Here is a 26526-nt window from a genome sequence, read left to right as displayed (position 1 = left end):
GGAAGGGCAAGGATGGTAACTGAAATCCAATCTGTGGCTACTAAAAATTGCTGGATGTGTCCAGAAATACAAAATTGACCTCGATTTGCTCAGCCTTCGTCTGCCTTGAACATAATTATCGGCAAGTGTTCCTCCGGCCACAAAGCTGCTTAGCTCTGTTTCTCTCTATCCGATTCGACTGTTGTTCTTTAAAGCCCATTTTCTGTTGCTTATTTATGCGCAACAGTTGGCCTGTTGTCTTGGCTAAAAAACAAAAGTGAGCCGCCTTGTCTTTGATGCTCTCTGCGGCCGCCAGAAGTATTTCATTTTATTGACTTGCGACCGCGATGAAAGAATAATAATAACACGATGATGGGGAATATTCAAATGAAAATCGTAAACAATTTTCTATACAAAATAGGAAAAATATTTGCACTCGAATAATATTTTCAATGAATTTTTTTTTCTGTTGCTTTGATAGGTATTTTAAACCAAGATGATTAAAATTATATATAGATAATATTTACATAAAAACTAATAAGTATGAAAATAAAATTATTAACTGTATATTTAGTTTATTAACTTAGCTCTTAAGAATTGCTTTTAAATTAAATTTTTCTCTTGGTTCAAAAGGTATTTTAAATCCAGTTGATTGAGATGATATATGGACAATATTTATATAAAAGCTTTAAAGAATGAAAATTATTTTATAAATGGGTTATAAATTTCATACTTTATTTCATCATTTAATTATTAAGTTAAAATTTAATTTAAGTTAAATTTAATAAATGTTTTTCAGTATTTAATAGAGCATTTTCAGTTCGTTATTTGCTACTTATAATGGAGAGTGCCCACCCCCCTCCAGTTCTCATAATTCAGATGCTTTTTACACAAAACGATTTCGAATGCCAGATCTTGGCTGAGCAAATGCTGAGTCTTTGGGCCATTTTTTGTAGGTCGCTGTGTTTTGGTGGACGGTCGCCCACGCCAACGCCTTCACTTTGACATAGACTCGCAGCCTCATAGACTCATTCCCAAATAAATAGATGTCCACAATCACATTTACAATCACAAAACACAAACACACGCACATTCTGCCGACACTGAGCTCCGAGCTGCTCAATTAATTTTGATTGCAGCCTTGGCAGCTGTTTTTGCTTATTTTCCGTACACTCATAGAAATTTTTACCTAAATACTAGAAAAGTCGCCCTAAAACCGAGGTCGCCCTAAAACTACGAAAAATTTTCTTATTATACGGGTGGCTAGCCCTAAAGTTACGAAAAATCGCCATGGAAAATATTTTTTAGGGTTAGTTTTTCCAAAAAGGCCAATTTGCCCTGTTTTTTAGGGCGAATTTTCATGAGTCGACTCCAAAAGTAATTCCTTATTTTTAGGGCGAAATCGCCTTAAAACGTTGAACAAAATAGCAAAAAAAATGTTCTGAAATTGCCCTAAAAACAAGGAAGAGTCAAACGAAATTTTAAGACGCAATTAATGGATACATATGTAATACATGTGTGTATGTGTGTGTGGTTGACAGGTCAAAACAAGTGAATGTGTGTGTATATTAGGGCGGACCTTTTTCTATGAATTTTGATGCTGAGCGCATTTGACTTTAGAGAAGTCCACCCTTTTTCTTCTTCTTTGCTACTTTTCGTCCGCTGCAGTGGCAAGGGTGGGGGTAGAAAGAGTTGCATTGTCTAGACTTTGTCATAATTTTTCGGGCGCTTGGCGGCGAAAGACGTGTTTGTGAAAAAGTGAAAAATGTAAACGCTATTAAAGGACTTGGGAGGCGATTCCTTCTCTGTTTTCTGGTGAGTACATACATATATAATTGTGCAATTTGGATATTAATAACTAATTGAATTTACATATCTGTAACAGAGGAAAATGCAGCTGAAACTTAAAAAGATTTGACTGGAAGCAGCGGTCCAGATGTAGAGTTTTGGAAGTGTGGCAGAACAAAGTAAGAACATTAATAAGAGTATACATATATGTATGTGTATATGTAAATAATGCTTGAGGTAAAAAAATGATGCAACAGAATATACACATGTATACAGATGTATATATTTACCAGAAATCTGTATTTATGCACCGGACAAACCGCATTCACAAGTGCATATGCCAAAATAACCCCCAAATTTCTATTGCGTCATTTCGTCAGTAACCGAAATTTGCTTTTGTTGCTTCTTTTTTTCCAGAAGTAGCAGCAAACGCAATCGCAGGCTAAATGAAAATTCTGACTGTTAGTAGTGCATTTTTATATTAATTTCTAACAATTTTATTTCTTGTTTTAGATTGAGAACGTCTTTGAGATCCAGCTTCCGCAAACCACTTTTCGCACTTTTTAAAAGCGAAAGTAAGGGAATAAAACTGGTCAAATCTTTGGAAAGCCACGCTGAAGGTATGTGCTTTTTCTCTTTTTCTTTTCTCATTCAATAAATAGACTGTTTTTATTTAATAGAGATACAATCAACTTTAATTTGGCTTGCGATCCATTCAGTGTTGGTGCGACAGCAATGACAAAAAAGGACGGCGGGAGCAAGAACGCGAAGCACACCATTGCGGACCCGCGAAGCCGTTTCTTGGTTTGGAAGGCTACTGTTGGGGAACTGCAAACACATCTAAAGGCATTGACGGAAAATTGCTAATCCGGAAAGCCGAAACTGCAACCATTCAGCTGCAACGTGGGAACAAGTCCTTTTTGACCTTGGTGAATTTCCAGTTTACCTATCAGAGGTTTATTTATAGAATGCCAACCTTATTGAAAAGTATTGATGTGTGCTTCAAAATATTTTTTGTTTTAAACCACGACATTTATCCAAAAAATGTTTTATGAAATTCATTTAGAGTCTGATAAGAAAGGTAAAGCTTTATCCGAACTCTTGAAGGATTATAAAACCTTAAAACTGTAACTATTTTAAAGAAACAATCTGTTCATTCCAAAAAAAAATATTATTTCTATGCATTCAATTAGAAGTCAAATTTGATAATCAGTACTTATTGTAATAAACCTTAAAAGACCTAAAATTCCCTCCGGCGGAAGCACAAAACCTAAGGACCAAAAAATACATTAAGCCAAAACATTATTTTTAAGATCGATGTAATTCTTTTAGCAATAAGAATAAGTAGAAAAGTATGTAAATGTATATAATTAGAAATTGTGTAAATAACAACAAACAAAAATATAAAAAAAACAAAAAAAATATAATGAAATCGTATTTTTATTTATGAAAAAAAGCCGGGAAATTTTGGGGAGCACTTTGCTTTTTTTAGGGCAATTCGCCTATAAATCCAGAAAAACGCCCTAAATCTATAAAAATCTTCCTTTAGTTTCAGGATATTTTTTCATATTTCTAGGGCAATTTGCCATAAAATCCAGAAAAACACCCTAGATTTATGAAAATCTGCCTTTAGTTTAAAGGTATTCTTCCGATTTCCAGGGCAATTCGCCTATAAGTCCAGAAAAATCGCCCTGGATTTAAAGGAAACTGCCTTTAGTGTAAGGGTCTCATTTCCTATTTTTAGGGCAATTAGCTTTGAAAATAGAAAAATCGCCCTAGATCTACGAAAAATCGCCCTAAATGTGTGACAAATTCACCCGTATTTTTAGGGCAATTTGCCCTAATTTTGTTGCCTAGTCGCCATTGACCCCCGTTTTAGGGCGATTTTCCTTGTTTTTAGGGCGATTTTACCGGAAAATTTCTATGAGTGTAGGTGTTTTGTTTGTGCTGCCGCCTTCACACTTTTCATCGAGGACTTTCCACAGCCACAGTTCATGGTGAAGTTCGTGTTCGCTTATCCATAAATTTTCATATTCGAGCATTTTGTTTTCGTTGTGTGTGAAATAAATAAATAAGAAAATTATTCATTCGGTTGGGTGAGAAAAATTCATTGAGCGATCTTAGATGATGCGTACATATACCACAAGGTTGAGGTTTATCAAAGATTCCGTTTTTCATTTGATATACGTAGAAAATGCAATTAATTAAACCAAAGTGAATTTATGATGTGAAGCGAATGATTTGGTAAACTGTGCATTTACGAGATCAATAAAATGGACACTGCTGTCTTGAATTTTCTAAATAACTTAATAAACTCAGAGGGTCACGCCCAGCTAGAAACGTCAGAAATTCACAGATTTATGAGCTTCAGGTGTGAAAAGATATATGTACACATTCACGCACCATGCAATTTGTTTATGTTTATTTCGAAGAGATTTTATGGGGCACCTTGCCTTTAAACTTAAACTTGAACTTGGCCGTGCTTTTGGCTAGATAATTTAATTACACTTTCGCATGATGCAGCGAAATAAACAAATGGAAGCTTCAACTTTGTTGTGTTGCGGCGTTTGCTTTTAGCCAAATTATTTGCTGCCAAAAGTTTGTCATACGAGCAAAAGTTTTAATGTAATTACAAATTGATTTTAGTTTCAATCTACCAAAAAAAAGGAATGAAAACCTCCATGGAAAATCTAAGAATAGCAAGTTATCGGCACTAATTACCCAATGGAATTAGTTTCGAGGTATGCAAACAGCCCACGCAAATATGTATCTTTGAGATACAAGTATGAGCTTTTGACTTAGCATAATTGCTGGCAAATTGCTTGAAATTTGTTCTGCCAAGCATGAAAGCGAAAGGGAAAAGACTTCAATACCAGATATCTGGCACACTTCTGTCTGAGATAATTTTCAATCTTTCTTCGCTGCCCCCTCTGATTTTCCCGAGGTGACGTCACAGAGAGTTTCCGCCGTCGCTGTTGGCATCTAAATTTGTTTTTCCCGCCCCTTATCCGCCATCCTCCTCCCACACTGGCTTTATTTCGGGCGATTTTGGCATCGGGGCAAATCTATATCTGCCTGCTGACGTCGACAGAGGCAGCGGCAGCGGCATTAGCCTAACCTAAAAACATTTTCCGAATTTTCGTATATTATCTTGCGGCTCTTAGGCTAAATGGAAAACTGTTTCAACAAACCTGCGTCAGTTGAAATTTGTGTTTCAAACGCGCCACACACTAATTTGCATTTCACATTCAAATCCAATAAAACACAATGGCTGTAAGTCTCTTAAAACTTTGCAAAGGATAATCAAGTATCCTGGGTGGATTAAATAGGAATTAATAGAAAATAATACAGTTAAATATTTTTCTACAAAGCTCAGAATGCAAGAGTATTTTTATAATTTGATTTATTCAATCTCGATTGCATTTTTAAAGTGAGAATAGCATAAACATAGCTGCAAGCAAGCTACAATTGTTTATAAAATAAAATTATTAAGTTCCTGAAAATATGAAAGTCACGTTCCGAATAAATATACTCAATCAATTAATTTACACACTCGTACACTCGTAGAGGTATCAAATGAAAACGGCGTAAAAAATTAAATCAACAAATTAAAGTGAAGCGAAAAAAGTGCCAAATAATTATAAAATATATTTTTGAAAAAGTGCAAAATAGCAGCGTATTCATTTAATGTGAAACTGCTTATTAAAACAATAAATTGCCCGTTGGTTTATGCCTGTACATACTCTTGATTGTATGTATATGCAAAAATCAGCACAGAGAAATATATACATAAAGCAATCAATATTTGTATGTATTTATAATTAAATAAGCAATTAAAAGACAAAATATTTAATTGCAAACAGCGCGGGCGATTTAATTAAAAATTTCTTAAATTGATTAAATATTTAAATAGTCAATTAACAGTTGGCAGATGCAAGTAGTGTGTGGACATACTACCATAATCGCCAGATCCTGCCCGAGGGCCTTAGTAGAATTTTCTGGCCGCCTTTTTTTCGGCTACATACGCCCCCTCACAGCAGCTGCCAGATCATAATTCATTCTCATATATCGCGTATTTGTGCCATTAATTTTCCCAGTTTTGTTGTTTCGGTATATTAAAATAAAAAATCACTTAGTTGACAGGCTGGCCGAGGGATGACAAAAAATGCCCTTGGGCCCAGCTACTGCCCACTAGTTAACCAGCCATAAATTTGTACCGAATCGATGGGAAAAAGAGCGGCCTCAATTCGGTTGCAAATCACTCAGCAGAACAGGACTTCGCAAAAAAACACTTTTCATGCATAAGTTATTTGGCAGATTCGGAATTCCTTTTACACTTTCGATTCATAATTCATTTGCAAATTTTCCGCCGTTGACATTTGTCTCTCAATAATGCTGACAAGTTTTTCCGACAGACATTCACAGCCGCCGGGGCATAACTTTGTTCTTAATTGAAGGGAATTATTTTCTGAATTATGGCGAGCGATGGCACAGATGCATAAAAAACATTTGCTGAACTCTGTCTTTGGGGGCCATGGGTTTTTCTCTTTGCCTTTGATATATTTTTGTTTTCATAATTAATTCCCGGTGACTTGATGACAATTTGTGCCATAAAAACTTTTCAATTTGTGCATACAAATTAACATGTGATAAATTTCTTTAATGGCACTGTGCATTTGTTATGAACAGTTGGTTTTTTTGTTCTTTAAATAAACGCCATATGTTTATAATATATTTAAAACCAAATGTATCCACTTTTTGTATGACCCTTTTTTGTCAGTAGGAGCATGACATATTTTAAATAATGCCTTTCTATTTGCGGGCTTTGATTTATTGCATTTTTAATGGAAAAATCTGTAAGGATGACTTCATGCTGAAAACAGAATTTGGAATATTTCAAACAATTTCAATGTTTATAGCTGCGGAAAAACAAACTGTTGAGCCAAAATATCGCCGCAAATAATCAGCCAGAAACCCAAACAAATTTTTGACGCTCGTCTGCCGTCCTTTCTTGGCAACAATGCAAAGGCCATAACCATAAAGTCCAAGGGAAGACGCAAAATTTTAATGCACTTTTGCATTGCTTAGCTCGCCTTTTACAATCCACTCAAGGCCAGAAGGCGGCGCCTGTAAAAAATAAACTTTTCATAAGAAACGAATGATATAAAAAACACCAAACAAAAAAGCCCAACTGATTGTCAGCCCCCTTGTGTTTGGGCACAATGTTCATTTCACTTGCTTTTTGGTTAATGTTGGCCAGCATCCGCCAATTGGCAGCCGGCCAAATGACAAATTGAAATAACAGCAGCAAAAATGAGCGTTTATCTTTATGTGCAAATGAAAATTTTTATTTGTGCCAGCAGCCGGAAAAAGGCAAAACAAACTAAAAAGAGGGCGCCTTTCAGGCAAACAAAAAAATATACCCACCAAAGCTGAGGGTTATTTGAAGGTCAGGGGAAAGCAAAAAATATGTTTTGAATAATTCTGATTTAATGAAATATGAATACTTACTTAGGGATACTTGAACTCAGCGTAAAATCTTAAGTCAATGCTAAAGAGTTTGGGATCATTTTACCGAATTCTCTTTCGGAGAATCTTTGACTTCGAAAAAGAGACGAAAAAGCAATATGGCGACTTAAAGTTACTTAAGTGGAAGCGATAAAGACACATTCGAAATTCTATATAGCCTACTTAGAACTTGTTCTTTACGTTTCAAGAATATCTAATTGAGATGCCGCATATCAAGTCAATAGTTTAAGTGGATATTTTTTTTGGGTGTATATTTTATAATGAGTATATATTGGTTATCATAATCAACCAAGGACAAAAGATTAAATATTTTCATCAGTAGCAGTTTAAAGAAATAATAAAATATTTTTTTAATGAATTTTAATTTTGACCAGCTCTGATTTAAAGTTTCAAAGAACGCGAAATTATTTCCCTTGGCTGACTTTCATTTCCAGAGCGTCAGGTTGAAATTAACTGCCAGTATTGGTAGTGGCTGACCACAATCGATATCACTTAGCTGTTCATCACCTATAAAATGATTTTTTAATGCAGCGAACTGGGAACGGCCGTTCATACAGAGAGTAAAACCAACTGTCAAGCGGCCAGCCAGATAAACCAATTAATAATGAGAAAACAGTGCCAAGAGCCAAACGTGAAATGCAATTCTATCAGAAGATCAACAACAACAACAATTCCTGGTTTGTTTGTACATTCAATTAAAAAAAACACCTGAAAATAATATAAAAAACGAGAAATAAACTCGGCTTCGGAATCGAATTGGAATTGAAGCAATTGCGAATGCAAATTGACGTACAATTCATTAAAATCCCCTCGGCTCATTGGTTGCCATTAAAGCGTGCCGATGGCTCGGTTGCAGCTCCAAGCTCAATTTTTATCCATAAATATATACACACAAATTTACGCATAAATACATACCTTAAATAAATAAATAATTTCCCTTCTCGAAATATGAAAATGTGGCGGCTTTTATGCCATCGCCGCGAGTGTGAGTGTGCAACAGACTGTTGTGTTGCACTCAAACAATACCAATAAATAAACAGCGAATAAAATTGCAAAAGTAACAAAAATATCAAGCCCAAAAAGCGCAAGTCAATTGGATTATACCCTGTGAACACGATTAGAATTAGAAAATGTTCAACAAGGTTTTTTAATAATTTTCTTAACAAAAACACTTCTTTTCGCTTTTTACGCTACACAGAAAAACAATTAACAAATGATATTCATATGCGCAGGTAAATTGTATATTCTTTAGAGAAGTTCTTCGTATAATTTTGATATAAATCTTTATATAGTATTTTATATGATAGTTTGAGTCATAAATTAGATATTGATCATATCGGCTTTTTATTGATATGAAATAAGGTAGAATTGACTCTATTTCATATAAAATTTATTTCTATGTAACTTGAAGGTGAAAATGTTGTACTTTTATTTAAAAATGAACTTAAATGTTTTTCACTTTGTCCCTCTATTATTTCTTTTTTGTCTTATTTTAAATTTAGATTCAGAATCTTATAAATTGAAACTGATTTGATTTGTATTAAAAGTAATCCTTATATACCCCGGCAGACCTGAGGTGAAAAGGCAAACACAATGTTGTTAAAATTAAATTGTTAAAAATTATATGTTCGGCTACAAAATATGGCCACCCCTTCTTTATGTTGATGCTATTGAATGTTATTATTTTTTAATGTTTGCACTTTGTGTGCAATTTGACATTTTGCGGGCATTTCGGTTTTTGGCCCAAAAAATTTATTCGATCCTGAACGCCGAACGCTCGGCCACAAATCAAATGACAGCTTAAAATGTACAAACAAAAAGCCGCAATTGGCCAGCAAAGCAATAAAAATAAAATGAAAATAAAAATGAGAATAAAAATGAAAATCACCATGAACAATGCACGATAAATTAGCAGAAATGCGCGAAATATTAATGAGCCTAGATGCATATAAGCATCGGATTTCAATTACGAAAATATTTCAGTCGGGGTAATTGTTGCACATAAGCACTGGCTGGACACGGGATAAATATTTAATGCGCAGATTTAGCATTGTTTTTAATTAGCAATACTTGTTCGGGGGTCAATTCGATTTGTGTGCGCCGCAAAGAGGGGTCGACATTTCTTTGCCCCTAATCAAATTTAAAGCACGCCATTCAGTTTGGCTGAATGAACTGCGTGCGATGGCAATTGACCCAAGAGTGAATTTATTGCCTTCACGTAAATTCCAATTAAACAGTTAGTGGCTTTCGCTGTCAACTGTCCCATAAAATGGTCGACTGCCCGGACAGAACTCGCGGTGTCGGAATCAAAATTAATTAATTGGAAAATGAATCTATTTCTGGGCCAGACCGGGCTCCTTCAGGAGCTTCTGCTTCTGCTTTGATTTGGGCAATTTCCAAGTGGAATCACACGGCCCCCACACGCAGGACACTAAGCCCCCTTGCTGACCTTTGAACTGCGGGGCAATCTGTGCCGGGGATTTAGCCTGTTTGTTTTCTGAGACAATTTCATGACCCTCGGCTCGGCTTGGCTCGGCTGGCCTTGTTTGTCCTGCAATTGTCTACGATTACAGCAAATTGATTTGCCTGGCACTTAGCAGCAGCTATCTTGTTTCAACCGCCTACATCCACTTTTCCACTCGAATCTCTCGTAGCCACGCAACAAGGAACAGGAACAGGAAGTGCTCAACTGGGTGTTCGCCGTCATCGGTGAGAAGGTGCCCAGCGGCCAGTACGAGGACATCCTCAAGGACGGCATCTGGCTGTGCAAGCTGGCCAACAAGCTGGCCCCCGGTTCGGTGAAGAAGATCCAGGAGCGTGGCACCAACTTCCAGCTGATGGAGAACATCCAGCGCTTCCAGGCGGCGGTCAAGAAGTACGGCGTGCCCGAGGAGGAAATCTTCCAGACGGCCGATCTCTTCGAGCGCCGCAACATCCCCCAGGTCACCCTCTCCCTCTACGCCCTTGGACGCATCGTAAGTTTTATTGTAGAGATGGTAAAGATACTCAACAGGAGATTTCTTATTTGTATTAAATTTTATTTTTAGTAAAATTAAATTAATTTAATTCGAAAAAAACTAAAATTTTACTTTATAAACCAAATACCCCATTCATTTAAATTTATCAATTTGATTTTGATAAGTCAAGATAATTTCATAGCAATTGCACATCAAATATTAAAATATATATATTTAATTAAATTAAAAAAAAAACAAGAAAGGAAGCTAGCTTCGGCCAGCCGAAGCTTATATACCCTTGCAGATCATTCCTATTAATTAACAAATCGCAAAAATGTTCAATTTTCTAATATTTCTCATTAATTTTCCGATTGTTCCTATGGCAGCTATATGATATAGTCGTCCGATTTTGATTAAATTAAAATTGAAATTCGGAAATATTTAAAAAGAGTCATATCCTAGAGTAGAACATAATACAATAAAAACCAAAGAAGCTAGAATTTATTTCCTATTACTTTTCCATTAATTTTCCGATCGTTCCTATGGCAGCTATATGATATAGTAGTCCGATTTTTTAAATAATTAATTCGAAATTCAGAAATATTTAAAAAATAACATCCCCAAAAGTAGAAGGTAATATTTCAAAAAACACCGAAGCTAGAATTTTTTAAAGTTTTTTTTTCCGATTGTTCCTATGGGAGCTGTAAGATATAGTTGTCCGATCCGGTCGGCTCCGACATATATACTACCTGCAATAGAAAGAAGACTTTTGCGAAAGTTTCGTCCCGATAGCTCAAAAACTGAGAGACTAGTTTGCGTAGAAACAGACAGACGGACAGACGGACGGACAGACGGACATGGCTAGATCGACTCGTCTTGTGATGCTGATCAAGAATATATATACTTTATGGGGTCGGAAACGTCTCCTTCACTGCGTTGCAAACTTCTGACTGAAATCATAATACCCTCTGCAAGGGTATAAAAAGTATTGGCTTTATAATTGGTATAAAATTGTATGACACTTTGGTAAAACTGAACTTTACCTAATAAATTAGATTATTTAAAAAATTTGTATGCAACATTTTGAAAGAGAAAACCACTCAAAGGTTTGCAAAGTTATCTCCCAGACTAGGATTTTTTCTTCAAAATAGCCTCCTCAATATTTGTTTCCTTCCCCTGCAGACGCAAAAGCACCCCGAGTTCACCGGCCCCGCCCTGGGACCCAAGATGGCCGACAAGAACGAGCGTACCTTCACCGAGGAGCAGCTGCGCGCCCACGAGGGTGAGCTCAACCTGCAGATGGGCTTCAACAAGGGCGCCTCCCAGGCCGGACACGGTGGCTTCAGCAACACCCGTCACATGTAAGACGGTGGAATCTTATACCAACCACCAACCCAGCCGAAATCCAAAAGGAAAACACAACAACACTCTCAACACCACACACAAACAAACACCGGAATCTAATTAGTTCAAACAAAAAATGGATTTTGTATCTCGTGCGTTCTGGCGTATGATTTAAGCAGTGCCAAGCTCTAAATGTAATTTATATAATATGAAACAAATAAATTAATTAATTTTAATATAAATGTCAAGTTGTTGTGTTCCGCCCGCCTGCCTGGATTAGCATTATGTTGTTGTTAATTAGCGGACGGAGCTGTGCGACTGTCGGCAGTTAGTCGAGCGGTTTAAGTGGTTTTCCCCCCTTTCCCAACCAAATGGGGCCATTTCCAGCTCACCTCGCATGAGACACCTTTATTTCTCTGTCAGTGGATCTGCTAGCTCCTTCGAATGCCGAGGCTGTTGCTTTTCCGTTGCCTGGTCCACCTGAGATTACACAAATTACAATTTCAACGCCTGCACTGACAGCGATAAGCATAAGAAATGTCAAGGCCATTTGTATTTCTATCTGTGCGAGTGTGTGTGTCCATAGAGACTGAGAGACAAAGAATCAGGTGAGCTGGGAAAAAGCCTTGGAAGTCTGCTTGATTTTCTGCACACTCTGGAAAACTGGGGGGAAAATCTGCTGAAAGATTTTATATCAAGGGTTATTTTAAGAATATTGTTTTTGCCCGAAGAAAAAAATAATTTAGAATTCCTTACACATTTTAGCTTCTGATCTTAAAACGAAGAGTATTTTATTAAGAACTGTGTATTCTTAGATTTTTGCTTGAATATTTGAATTTTAAGATATTTTAAGACGTAATTTAAAAACATTTATTTACCAAATTAAGTTAAAAGATAATTTAAAAACATTATTATATATTTCATAAATTACTAAGTATTTCTTCTATGACATATTTAAAAGTTTCAATTTTAAACGTTTCAATACTACAACTATTATTTTTTATATTTTATTTATTTCATTTTAATTTTTTTTATTATTTTTACTTTTGGAATGTGACCTGTTTAAAGAACTTTCTAACTGTATTAATACTTAAAAACAAATGAATATATACATACTTACAAGAAAGGTTTCCCAGTGTAATCGTTACGTTCAGCACCTTTGAGCTGCAACCGGGAAAAACGTTTATCTTTTCTTGCCTACGCTTCGGACAAAAGAGCAGCACAAAATAAAGAAGAAATAAAAGAGGCAGACGAAAATCGGGGAAAACCACAAGCAACGAACTGCGAATATAATGATGGCCACCGAGCAAACATTCGAAGGAAGAATAAGACGAAGGGAAAACTTATCAGACAGACAGTCAAAATGGCGAATGGCTTACTGTGCATGTGTGTGTTTGCTTATGCCAATGATCAGCCAAAACGGAAATGGAATGTAGGATGGTGTGGGTGTTTGGATGTGTGGGTGTATTGGGGTATTGGGTGCGTGTTTAATTTCCACTTGTCGAGGGCGCAAAAACAAAAACACAAAAGGGCAGACAAAGCGAATGTGCCAGTGTGTTTGTATTAAATGGTCACTTTGACAGTCAACTGACAGCCAGACTGAGCTTGTTCGTGTGTGTGTGTGTATGTGAGTGTATGGTGTTTATGCGTGTGCGTTCCTTACTCCATTAATTTAATTTTATTTATGTTGACAATTGCTGTAACAAACACGCATGTCAGCATGCCCACAGTGAACTAGGGGCCATGGTCATAGATATACAGGGGGACATTCCCTTTCAGCAATGCTGATTGTATTACAAATACTTTTGCAACCCCCTCCACAATGCTCACACATGCTGACACGCTTCAGCAGAAAAGTATACTCTAATAATGCAATTTATTGGCAAGCATACAAGCACAGTTGACAATGACAATTGTTGACTTTCCCTTTTTAGTCGTCTCTTTATTTCATTTGGGTTTTTTCCTGCAGCTTATGCATTCCATTGCCCTATTTGAGTTGTAGTTGTTTCATTGAATTTATTTAATTTATATTTATTGTGGTCAAAAATGACAATTTATTGTCATTTGTATTTATAGCTGGCTGAATGCCTTTCCATTCCCGCCATTTCGACATTCTCTATTTTTATTTTTCTTTCAGCCGCGATTTCCGTCGAATAGGTACTAGGATTATTATTTATTTTGTGGCTCTATAGAATTGATTTCTATGTTTTCTCTCATTTTTTGCCCACTAATTTGTGTAATTGCTCGTAAACGGAATGCGATTATATTTCATAATGTCAATTATGTTGTGCACGCTTCGGGACTTTGTGATTCATTGTACCTATTAATTCTTTTGATTGTGCAATGATTTATTTTCTTGGGAAATCTAAGCAAACAAAAGCATTTAGGCTTCTTAAAATATTTTATTTATTTATGTGTTTAAAATTGTAATTTAAATTTCTTAAAATCGATTTTATTTGTAGGCCATTTGCCTTTGCCTAATTAAGCCAGGAAATAATACAAAGGCTTGCTTCAAAACTGAAAGCCATGGGGATGGAGGGCATTTCAACAGTGGTAACTACGACTTTCTTTATTATTATTTGGCCTGAACATGCAAGCGCATTTATTTTACTGCTAACCAAGATTCCTTGCCGCGCAGCAGTTCGGTTTAGTTTCGTTTCGGTTCGGTTTCAACGGGCCAAGTTGTACAACATATTTCTACCTAATTGCTGAAACTTTGCAACAATTTATAGCTGCATTGCAGTGGCTGGATTTCCACAGGCTCTCGTCCCTTCACTGACTACTGCGGTTAAGTAACTAAATGAAAGAGTTGATATTGGGCATAAATTTTGCCAATGGCAGAAGGTGAACCCGAACCCGAACATTCAAGGTGTGCCGGGGCTCTTGAGCGGCTTCCGCCCATCTGTAGTCCAACTTTTCGGTCACTTTAAGCATATTTCATGCTCAACTGCACACAGAGCACGACTGTAAACAAAGCATCGTGGCAAATGACACTAAAACCAAGCGCATTAGGTTGTCCTTTCTCTTTCTGAGTGCCGGTTTCCCGTCTCTCTCTCTCTCTCTCTCTCTATCTCTCTATTCCTCTTGCAACAATAATTGCTGCCGAACCGCTTGCTGCAATCATAAACAAGCCAAAGCAGAAACGGGTTCCCAAATCCGAATCCGAATCCGTAAACCAAACGAAACAAACCGAAGCACGGCAGAGCAGACTCCGACAAATGCCAGTTGAGAGGCGTAATAACAAAGCCCCAAAAACCGGACAGCAGCTAACCGAATAACAAGTGTTGGATAGATTAGATAGATTTTTTGATGCTCAGCAATTTTTAAAAAAAACCTAAAGTTGAAAAAAATATATATATAATATTAAACTAAAAATTTAATATTATTCATATTAAACTAAAAATTTAATATTATTAACAAAAAAATAAACACGCCGGGATCAAATCGATATGTGCATGGTAAATTTCTGGTATTTACACGCATATATATTATACTGAAAATGTAATATTATTTACAAAAAAAAAACACGCCAGGATCAAATTGTTATGCGCATGGTAAATTTCTGGTATTTACACGGAATAGTGCGGAATAGTGCTATTTTTACGGAATAGTGCTTAAGTGCTTAAAGTTAAATGGAAGCGAGAAAGACATTCTTCACATTTCGAGCATATCAAATTGACATGCCCCATATTAACTATTTTAAAAAAAGACAAAAAAAAAAATGCTACAATTCTAGAACTTTAATATAAACTGAGAGAAATCTTGTTTAACAAGATTGCTAGTCAAATTAACCAAAATATGTCCGTGCCCAGATATGCATAGAAATTTGCCGAAAAAGGCTCTACATAACTATAAACCAGCCATTCTTTATATTTACGTGTCCTTTACAGGGTATTTAAGTCCTGAATTACAAACAAGCTAACAGACTTAGTGCAGCTGCTCGATTGCTTGCGCTAAACACACACACGCGCGCTGCTCGGAAGCTTACTTCATATTTATGCGGATAGTTCCTCCGGGCGGCGGTCATTAAGATGCAGGCTCCTTGCCGCTTTGCTCCTCTGTCCCTCCGTTTGGCCGCCCGAGGATGCAGTGGAAAATGATTTGTGCCGGGCATAAACTGCGTGAACTCACAGTACAAATTGACTTGTTACAAAGCGCACAAAAATTCACCTGCCACTGCGGGAATACGTAGCTTTTGCCCGGGGAATGGAATTGGGGCGAAGAGAGAGTGTGCCTGTGCGGGTTTGTAATCAGCTTTTGGCTCGGGGCTCTGGGTTCTGGGTACTGGGCTCCTCCACCTGCAACACTTAGCCGCAGCTAATCCGAGTTCGAGTTTGGGGCTTTGGTTTCCCAGACCTGCCGCCGGCCATAAATCATGAAATACTTTTGGTCGGGCATATTAATAACCGAAAGACAGTTGGCTGGCTTGATTTATGCACGGCGTGGGATTTTTTTTCAATAACCACACGCTAAGATGCTTACCGCTTTTATCGTTTATCGCTGGCATTTCTCTGTCTCCCACATGTGTCAGTTTCGGTGGGAATTTATTCTTTATACCGGGGATCAGTAATATCTAAGGATTATGCAATTGACCACCGAATAATTGATGTGGTGCCCCTTGGTTATTGGAGCATTTTTGCCTTGCTGGTAATATTTATGAGCAAATTAAAAAACCAATTATAATTAATTACCATACAGAACTAGGACTCTGCACAAAATTTTTAGCAAAAATAATTTACATATATTTGGCGAGGGAAAATCAACTAATTACATTCTGAAGACCCCAACTGAACGCAACTATGAACTATGGCGCACTTTTCCGCCGAGAACCCCCTCGCCCATTTAGCAGCCATGCGAACCGACGCAACGCGGCGTATACGTAATCTGCATTTTGCGACGCTTGCCTGCACAAAAAGTTATCGATTTAATTGGTGTTAAAATTTATGCGCACCAAAAATTGTGGCAGCCAATCCCTTTTCTCCTCATCCTTGGGAAAAAAGTTTGTGAAATCCCCGCAAATCACCCTACCAAAAGCCATCAAAGAGCGCTGCGCCAACATTTTTCAAATTATAAAGCCAAATGGTCTTTCATGGCAGCGCAAAATGTGATAGCCCGGTAGGTTATGCTCTTTAATTAGAGTGCATGTAAGATGCATATGATAGTATCATTTACAATTTGCAGGCATTTAAGGGTTTTATTTTACACATCATTTTGAACATATCAATTATCTTAATCTAATCGTAATATTACTTAAGTGTCAAAATTACAATTTTGCAACACTACTTAGAAATATATTTGTATTTAAAGTCCAATCTTTGAACAAGGAACCAGAATATTAGTAAACTTTTTTATATTTATTGAGTGGTCCAAATGAAAAGTAGTGGTTGCCAACATCGTTTTTAGTTAAATTACTATTTGGTGAGTTTCGTAAACGTTCATAAATTTGCGCCCAATTAACTGGGATTTTTATTTCTGCTAGGCCATTGCAAAAAAAGTTTCCAACTAAAATATTTTTCCTTTTCATTTTTCAGAATTTCTCATTGTTTCATTTCCAAATATTGGTGTTGCTGATGGGTTGGCATTTATGGTTGGGCCTTTTTTAATGAATTCTCACGCATGTTATTCAACATTTACTACGAAATTTATACGTTTGATTTTTATGTGTTTATAAAATCAATAAAATTAAATTTTGTTAAATTAAGAGTTGAGAATTGAATTAAGAAATTCCAAACTTAGAGAATTATCAATATTAACATAAGAAAATTATATTAATTAGATTAAAAAAATAATATTTTTATAAACTATCCAATATAATAATTTTTTAACAAATTACAAGCCTTGTCACACAGTTTTCCTGTCATTTACGGGGTAATTCGAAATCATGTTGTCAATTTGAATGGCAAATACCTTTGGGACATTTTAGGGATTGCTGCCAAGATTATGACTGATCAATCAATGGGCAAGGCAAACACGGCTACGGCTCTGTTCGCATACAAATTGAATCCCCGACCAGACGGCTGTAAACGGCTGGTAATCCCCGTAACTGCATCATTTTAATGCAGCCTGAAACTGTGCTGACATTTATTGCAGTCAATAAATTTGCAATTAGCGCTCGAGCCGTGCTGGCCCATTCGCCATTTGTGTGGGCGTGGCCGCACTCCCGATATACATATATTCTAATTGTAATTGCATTTGCGACATTCGAGGATGTCGCTTGGCTGTATGTGTGTCTGTAGAGAGTGCGGATTTAAGTGGGGCTTTCGAAAGGGATTCCCATTGAATGTCAATGCGCCAACGGCTTTCGTCGCCTGTCAACACAGCGCCAAGTGCCAAGGTGCAGCTGTATTAGTCGGTAATTGCAAATGTGTGAGTGCGCGGGGGGGAGAGCATTTCAAATATATCGCCCTGCATCTAATGAATATTTAAGTATCATTTGCCATGGAAGCTGATGGAATTTCCATGCCAAGTCCCTCGAAATGAGCATTTCCGTGCTTCAGTTCAGTTCAGCTCTCTTTCTTTCTAATGGATTCCACTATATTTTGGATAATTAAATTTCCATTCGTTTGCCTATTTATTTAGCGTCGCTTTGTTTGCAGTCTCCTGCAGCTGAAAAGCCTGAATAGAATGGCTTTGTTAATTGAATTGTCGTTTATTTGATTAAATGCTAAATGCAAATTTTGAATAGCAATGCGCGCCCGCAAGCGTTTGTGCCCATATTTCAATTTTTTCTGAATAATTTCAAATTTGAATAAGTGACACTTTGACTTTAAATATCACCACAGATTTTTAAATATCTAACAAATAAATTTCCATTGCTGATTTAAGAAAAAAATAAATTTTATACAACTCATACAATTTGACCCAATAACGTACTCAATTTCGCTCTCGAAACGGAAAAAATCCAGGGAGCTTTAGAATTGCAAATTGATACTAAGTTCGATTACTTTTCTGTGTAGTCATAGTCTAAATTATTTGTGCCATCTGGTTGGAAGCACAATAATCACCTTAAATCGCATCTGAAAGTATGCTGAAGTTTTAGCCAGAACCTCCACCACTGGATTTTACTTTTATGCATTCGTTTTTGTTTTTTTTGCCACTACTTGTGAAACTATTTTCGAACGCCAGGCGCATACCAAAGGCGGCGATAATGATTCCGTTAAAGATATTTTCGCACCATCGTTCGCCCGATGGCCCAGGAGAATGTTTTCTAATGTGTTTGCCACGGTTTATATAGCTCTGTGTGGTGCTGTGGTGTGTGTGTTTGTGTGTCTGTGTGAGTCTGTTCGATTGCACTGCTGAGGTCAAAACTTTGCCAGGTGCAAACGCGCAAAATCAGCGAAAATATTCGCGCTCAGAAAATGAAATGAGTTCCCCAAGCACTCGGCCCCTGAAAATCCCCACTCCACCTCCGTGAAATTTTCCCCAGCGAGTTGAAGGGAGTTGTGGCTGCCATTATGCGGTCTTCAGGCGAAGAACACTTTCGCTCGCGTTTCACCAGCTTTTGATCATAATTGCGATGCGCGTTGATGATGCAGCGCGATTATTGAGTTGGCAATGCAGGGGTGGCCGTGGGTTGCCGTCGGGCTATGCAGATTGCTGCAACCCCAACTCCCAAAGAACCCAATGAAAGCCAACCTAACTAGCAGCACCTTTTTGTCCTGATACTCTCCGGTACATTACAAAAAATACTAGGTATTATATATTTCTAAAATTTAGAAATCTCGCCTTTGAATTGCCAGCCTTTGGAAATGGGCAAAAAATTATCTTGTTTTTAGTAAAATTACCTTTAAAAATAGAAAAGTTCTTGATTTATAGACAAATTTTCTAAACAGAAGAAAGTTTTTTGTATATTGTATATTTTCTTTTTATCGATTATTTGTCAAGTCTTTTTAAGTCTTTGCGAACTATTAAAAGAATATGTTCAGTGTTGATAGCCCCCGTCTGAGTTGATGGCCTGGCTTTAAGGTAACCTATAAAAGGGGATCTTTGGCGCTGATTCACAAAAGCACTTTATGAAAGTCATAATCATGGCGCAACCAATGGCCAGAATAAATTGCAATTAGCTTTAAGTTCCTTTAGCTTATGGACAATTTTGTCAGACATTTACTACTGGCTTACTAAGTGAGTAAAATAAGTTGAATTTTAAAGTCACTGGGGAGACTGCCGGGCTTGTCAGGCATTCTCCCCTTATCACAGACTCACACGCACACACACTCGAACCGCGTCGAGTGGAAGATGAATGGACATGGACTTAAATGAATTGTCTGAGTCTTGAGACAGGGGCAACAACACGGCGGCGGCAGCAGCAACACATCGCAGTGGCAGGACACAGCAGCAACACATCAGCAGGGGACTTGCCACGCCACGCAGACGTCTCGGGCAATGACAGCTGTCAAAAATGCTGGGAATAAGTCGTTTGGCATGCCAAAAATTCCACCACCTATGTAGAAATGTATGCATGCTGCTAACTGCATGAATAAGTGGCCATATGTATGTATATAGGTGTTGTATGAGAATTGTCTCTAGTTTCGTATTCACACCCATATCCAATTTGCATGTTGACTGTCAAGGCGAAGCGAGTTTTATTTTTCGGCAGAGAGGTGTGGGCATGAAAGCCTGACATTGATTGCTGATGGGGGCGGAGGTTTTTTCGGGGGCTTTTTCGGACTAAAACCCAAAATCGAAATGGAACACAAAAGACTGGACCTGCGGTTCAATCTGTTCGATGGAAAATACCCGCAGTGTCCATCAGCATTTTGCAATTACTTAAGAATATGCAAAACATTTCAAAATTGCATTCCGCAAACAAAACATATATGTACATGCACGTACGCCATCGCCTGACCAGCTCACGTGCCAAGGTCCTGGTTTCCAGGCATCCTGGCATTCGGATTCAGGATCGCAGGCGAGCTGCATGCCAAGTGCCAAGTGCCAGAGCCCCACCACCAGGCAAAAGTCAATTCAATGTCTCCGCCTTGAGAGATGCCACAGGACACATGCTTCGTTGGCCGCAAGTCTCAGTTTTAAACAGGACCGAAAAGGACGAGATACTCGTACAGGAAACGAAAGCGCAGTTCCCCCTCTCGCTATATATCAAAAACCAGAACAATGTCCATTGTCGTAAAATGGGATTTTGTCGTGGAGAGCTTTGAGGGTTATTGCGATTGAAGAGGATCTGTAAATGATAGTACCTATTAAATGAATTTGGATCTCCATAAGGTAACAAAGTAATCAATTGAGAATGTGGTAAGGAAAGAGTGTGGGATGGCTGTCACATCGAGTATTTAAACAAATTAAACTTTGAATTCTTTCTATGCTACAGGGGAAGCTAAAAAAACACAGAAATAATTACATATCAATAAAAAGATATATCAAATTTATAATTCAAACATATCATATCATATCATTAAACATATCAATTATATCAGTTATTTTATAATAATTATATAAATACTATTTTAGAATACCAAACGCAGTACATTTTAAACAATTATTCATATCGAAATGAATGAAATAACGTGATCTTTAAAAAATATATCATTGACCTGCAAATATTAATCTGATCTTATATTAATTTTGTTTCTGTGTAAACTACTTTATTGTATTTCCAAAGGTCCCTTAGAGGGCTAGAAATAAAAAACTAAATAAAACAAAATACCTGAATTTATATATGCAATTTTGAATACAATTTTACCTCTATTTTATAGTATTGGCATTTAAGGCATGTACACATTTATGTGCAATATCGATGTGCATTTTTTCCAGCGCCTCCGCAAATATTTAAATAATCCATAGACCACAAAATGCAAATTGAATGAAATTTAAGCAGACATCGCTGCTTTAGGATTGCGCAAGGGCATGCTTGAGTCCTGGAGTCCTAGAGTCCTGAGTCCTGGAACAGGATGCTGGCTGGCTGTCTGTGCAAGGTAGTGTGTTGGCCGCAAAACAAATTACGCTGCAAATAGACAACATTTACATTGGCATGGCGACGGGAGGGCTCTACACCGATGGTGGCAAGAAAAATTGGCATCAAATATTTCACGCTAGCCGGTTTTTTTTTATTTTTTGTGGACCACCACATACATTTATCTTAATTTAGGACCCGCTTGCAGGTTCAGGTGGGAATTTTGTGATACGGGGGAGGAGACCAGGCGAAGGCAAACCAGGCAACCAGTTGAGGCTTATAGGCAAGACTGCTAATGGCGTTCGCCATCGAATCCTTCACGTGTCCTTGGCATGTGCCTCAGACCCTGCTAACGGCCTTTATGTCGGCCAAAACTGGAGTGTATTTACCCCGAAAATTTGTCTCGTGTGTGTATTTTACACGCACACCCTCCAAAACCCCCAACCCCACGACATTCCCACCTTCCCGCCACCTGGCCTAAGGTCTCACCTGCATTTATAATAGAGTTTGAGCAGCTCGGGGCACGAAATACGAAAGGAGCCGCAGAAAGTTCGTTGCCTTTGTCAGCCGCAGGCAAGCCGATGTCGATGCCTTACCATGTGTGCCATATGACGCACCGAAAAATAAAGATTTTTTAAAATTCCATCTTTTTAAAAAACATAAAAAAAATTAAATAAATGTTACCAGTTATACAATCGGTTGAAATCTTTGGTAGTATCTAAAAAATGTATTATTATTGATTTATTAAATGTTAAAACTTTTTGAATAGTCTTTCAAAAATTGATTTTTTTTATTCTTTTGGACCGCTACAAAAATTACTAAATATAAATATTTCCTAAAAATACAAATTACTAAAATAAATTTATGGCAAATTAATGAACCAATATCCAGCTACTATAAGTTAAAATAGTTTATAGCAAATAAGTGTTTTGATTGTAAGTTCTTATTAAATTAAATAAAAAAGACAATTAATAATTCCGATTTTTTTTCATGATTTTAAATAAAGCTTTTTTGCTTAGTGTAAAAGTAGCCCACCACCCCAAAAATTAGCTGTGCTGTGTAGAAATTGTATATGCCACACATGATTGGCATTGCAATGCAGTGGAGGGGAAGCAGGTGAAAAGGGGTGGCAGGTGAAAGGGAGAGGTGGGCGTAAGGGGCGGCTGCTCGCATACAACAAAATAGCGCACATGACACGTGTAGCCAAGCAGCTGCAAAATAAAGGGGGTAGGAAAGGGGCGGGGTTTTGGTCATGCGAATGCGGAGCAATTTTTATTGATTGCATTGATTTTAGTGCTCGATTTGTTGCGTTCCAAGCGACCGATATTGTTGCGCTCCCCCGAGGTTTGCCTCAAAGTGGCCTCATTAGATTGGCTTAGTGATGGCATTCCCCTCCATTATTCACGATTTTAGTTGCAATTATTTTTCACTTAACCATGGCTAATTTAATACTTTTTAAGACCCCAAAAAATATATTTAATTAACTGTAACAAGATATAAATTTTACCCAGTTAAAGGAATGAAATTAGGCCGCAAGGCAAATTGTTTTTCGTTTCTTGTCAAACTTTCTGTCCTTTCCTGTTCCCTGCTTATTTTTTTCGAACTTTTACATAGAAAAGGTGTTTGCCTCTAATTGATGGCCAGAAAATTAATTGAGTGGCATTTTGGAGCCAGTCGGGCGGCACGCCCCGAAAATGTTGTTGTCCCCTGTTTTTTCTGTTTTCCATGTAAACCAGATTTGTTTAGAACTTTTTTACGTGCAGATTCGCTTTGAAAGTTGCTAGAAAACTTTCCCTGAATTTAATTTTTATTTATTTTTTTTTTGGTTTTTGTTTTTGCCATTTCAAACTCTCCTGCTGTAATTAACTTTATCGATAAACATTTTTTTTCGACTGCCCCTGGATGGCTGCTGGCCACCTATGAGTTGTAAAAATTTCGGGTTTTACGGAAGTTTAGCAGCCACTTGACAGCGCTTGCTGGCATTTGTTTGAATTATTAATTAGTTTGTTGGCTGGCTGGTTGGCTGGCTGGTTAAAAAGTTGTGCCTTTCAGTTTGACAGATTGCACAAAAGGCAAATTCAAATTCACGGGAACGGCGGCGGCGGCGACAACAATTCGGCGGTTTCGTTTGTGAAATTCGTTAACAATTGTTTAACAAGGGTGTAGGGATGGGTGGTGGAATAGTGGGTGGTGCTCCAGCAAGGACATGCAACGCATTGCAATTTACGGTTCCCATAGCCAGGGCCATAGCCAAACCAGACCCCAATCCAAATCCCCCATGGCGAAGTTGCCTCGAATGGCAAACAGCAGAGGAGGAAGGATGGCGCCGGCAACTGGAGCAGCGGTAAATACTCGGGCGTTTGTTGTATAATCCCCTGGCAGCTAACAAATGTGCGCACATCCGTATCCCGGCCACTAAAACCCCGCCTGCAATCCCAGCGCCGATTCATAGCAAACACGAGCTCCACTTCTCTTCCACTACCGACCAAACTTAGCCAAACTCAACCCCATTCTCAACCGAACCGAACTCTCGACTCCACTTTCCTCGCCTCGACACGCAAAATGCAAACATACGCATTGCAGTCGAGGCAAATGTGTTGAGCACACAGAGCGACGTTGTTTCTGGTCCATTGCCATCACCTGACTATAACTCCATCTGTATCTGTATCTGTGCTATCTGGCGTTATCTGGGCTATCTGCAGATAGGTCCTCGGGTCAGCACCGGCTTGTGCCTGGCGCAAATTGCTTAGTGAAAGCAAACAAATTAATCAAAATCAACTGGAAAGGTGTGCCACAGAGCCCCGGCATCAAACAATGTCGACAAAAGCTGCAGTTCTAAGCACTCACTCCTTCGGCACCTTTTTTACAGGAAGAAAAATATTCAAGATTTCCTAAGCCCATCTAACGTATTATTGTATCACTATGGACGGCAGTCCATGTAGTGACGAAGCGCACCAGGAGAGTGTGCGAAGGCGACTACTATATATACACGAAGAAATGAAAATCTGCTGTGATAGTCAGATCGTAATGAGTAATACACCAATCGAAAGGTATTGCAAAAACTTAAAGGATTGCATACCAAGACTTCAAGAAAATCAATTGGCTTGGGAGAGAGAGCGGTGAAAGTGAAAATGTAAAAATTTAGAAATTTGGAGCTGTTGGGGCCGGTGGGGATAAATGCCCCCTCGCAATGATTTACTTGTATTCCTTTTGAAAATACCCGTCGAATGAGGGGTCATTTGTCAAAATCCGACGCTCCGTTCAAAAGTTATAGCCAAAATAAGATTTTCTTCTTCTTCCCAAAATGAAAATTTAATTCTGTTTGTCAGTTTGTCCACTTGTCCACTTGTCCACTTGTCCACTTGTCCACTTGTCCACTTGTCCACTTGTCCACTTGTCCAAAACATGTTTTTTAAGTTCTGAAAATTTGATATGACGTTCATCACATCGATATAAAAAACTTTTGTTCTACCACTTTTGGAAAAACTCGCTAGTTTAGCGGGAAAACAGCTATAAATAGCTAAAATTCGGAAAGCCGTAACTTCTATACTACTAAAGCTACAGACTTGTGCTGCATCTCGTTTGAAAGGTATTTTGAAATGCTATAAACGCCTTCTATATGCAATTTGTGTAAATGTAATAGTTAAAAAAATATGAACAAAAGACAATTTTTTAAAACTTTTTTTTTAGCTTTTTTTTATTTTTCTCAAAAACGGCTCTAACGATTTTCTTTAAAACCTTAAACTGTATAGCCCTTGAGATTCCTTAAATTTTGGTATATAACACATTACTGTAAAAAGTCACGTTTAATAGTTATTTTTATACGAAAATAGCCACTGTTGCCAGCTCGAACAATTAACGCTCCCTGAGTATTGAATTTTGTGGGAGGGTATCCGAACTGTATTTTAGGGTCATGGAATCAGTAAATTTGCACTTAAGAGTTCCATATAGGAATCTTTTGTTCTACGACTTTTGGAAAAAGCCGCTACTTTAGCGGGAAAGAGCTAAAAATAGCTAAATTTCGTTAGTTTGTAAGTTCTACACTACTAAAGGTACAGACATGTGCTATACCTCGTTTAAAAGGTATTTTGAAATACTTCAACGCCTTTTTAACTCAATTTGTTAAAATACAATAGTTTAAAAATTATGATTGACCAATTTAAATTTAAATGTATATATTAGCTCCTATGAGAGCAAAAGTAAACAAACAAAAACTTCTGATATCAAATAAAAACACCTCTTAACGAGGTAAAAAACTAGTGACGACCGCACCTTCAACATACAAAAGTTCTGATATCAACATTTGTGACGAAAAATTATTACACTCGTCATTAAATAGACTTTCTAATATTTTCTCATTCGGCACGCTGCAATAGAAAATGCCTGTGAAGGGAAAAAGGTTGGAATAGTTTGCTAGGGCGGGCCGAATGAGAAAATATTAGAAAGTCTATTTAATGACGAGTGTAATAATTTTTCGTCACAAATGTTGATATCAGAACTTTTGTATGTTGAAGGTGCGGTCGTCACTAGTTTTTTACCTCGTTAAGAGGTGTTTTTATTTGATTTGTAATAACAGAGAAAGAACTAAAATTATAATGCATGGTAAAATTATAAATAGTATTTAAAGAACTAAATATTATTAGTATCATATTCGGTTCATGCTATAGCATCTACATATCTATATATATATCTATATAATCTATATAAAGATTTGCAGTGAAGTTTATTCTTTTATGTTGATTATTATTATATTATTTTGTAGTATTATTTGTTATTTTTTATAGCGTACATTTTAGTATTCTTACTATTCGAGTTGGCTTTTAAAATTTATTTCATACAAATTTGTTAAAAAATCTGTTTTTCTTAATATAAATCTTATATAATAATGTTCATATATTACGAAAGTTAAATTAAAATAAATAAAATTAGTTAGACTTAATAAAAGTATATATATATTTTAATTAGTTACTTAAAAAACCAATATTTGTCTGTATATAATCCAAAACATTTTCTCCCAGTGCATGT

General features: G+C 37.2%; 1 protein-coding gene and 1 long non-coding RNA gene across 4 annotated transcripts; both read left to right on the top strand.

Moving 5' to 3' along the window:
• The first annotated feature begins 1398 nt into the window (after positions 1-1398).
• Positions 1399-3188, top strand: LOC108055553 (uncharacterized). 3 transcript variants are annotated; one of them, XR_006412368.2, is made up of 3 exons: positions 1399-1794; positions 1865-1946; positions 2281-3188. It is a non-coding gene; the product is annotated as an uncharacterized lncRNA (long non-coding RNA). The 3 variants fall into 3 exon arrangements; XR_011419452.1 differs by having other exon boundaries at positions 1865-2228; XR_011419451.1 differs by lacking the exon at positions 1399-1794 and having other exon boundaries at positions 1808-1946; positions 2281-2387; positions 2448-3188.
• A 1739-nt stretch (positions 3189-4927) lies between these two features.
• LOC108057546 (myophilin) lies at positions 4928-11839 on the top strand. Its single transcript, XM_017141844.2, has 3 exons — positions 4928-5040; positions 9951-10271; positions 11436-11839. The coding sequence occupies exons 1-3, from the start codon at positions 5035-5037 to the stop codon at positions 11616-11618; spliced, it is 510 nt and encodes a 169-aa protein (XP_016997333.1). The 5' UTR covers positions 4928-5034; the 3' UTR covers positions 11619-11839.
• The last annotated feature ends 14687 nt before the right edge of the window (positions 11840-26526 follow it).

The sequence above is a fragment of the Drosophila takahashii genome, chromosome 3R, assembly GCF_030179915.1.
Source record: "Drosophila takahashii strain IR98-3 E-12201 chromosome 3R, DtakHiC1v2, whole genome shotgun sequence".
NCBI lineage: Eukaryota > Metazoa > Arthropoda > Insecta > Diptera > Drosophilidae > Drosophila > Drosophila takahashii.
This window is presented reverse-complemented; position numbering and strand designations above follow the sequence as displayed.

What these genes read in the sequence shown, in the direction of transcription:
- LOC108057546 (XM_017141844.2), top strand. An exon ending in TCTACGCCCTTGGACGCATC is followed by an intron (nt 10,272 to 11,435) that starts GTAAGTTTTATT and finishes CTTCCCCTGCAG; the next exon opens with ACGCAAAAGCACCCCGAGTT.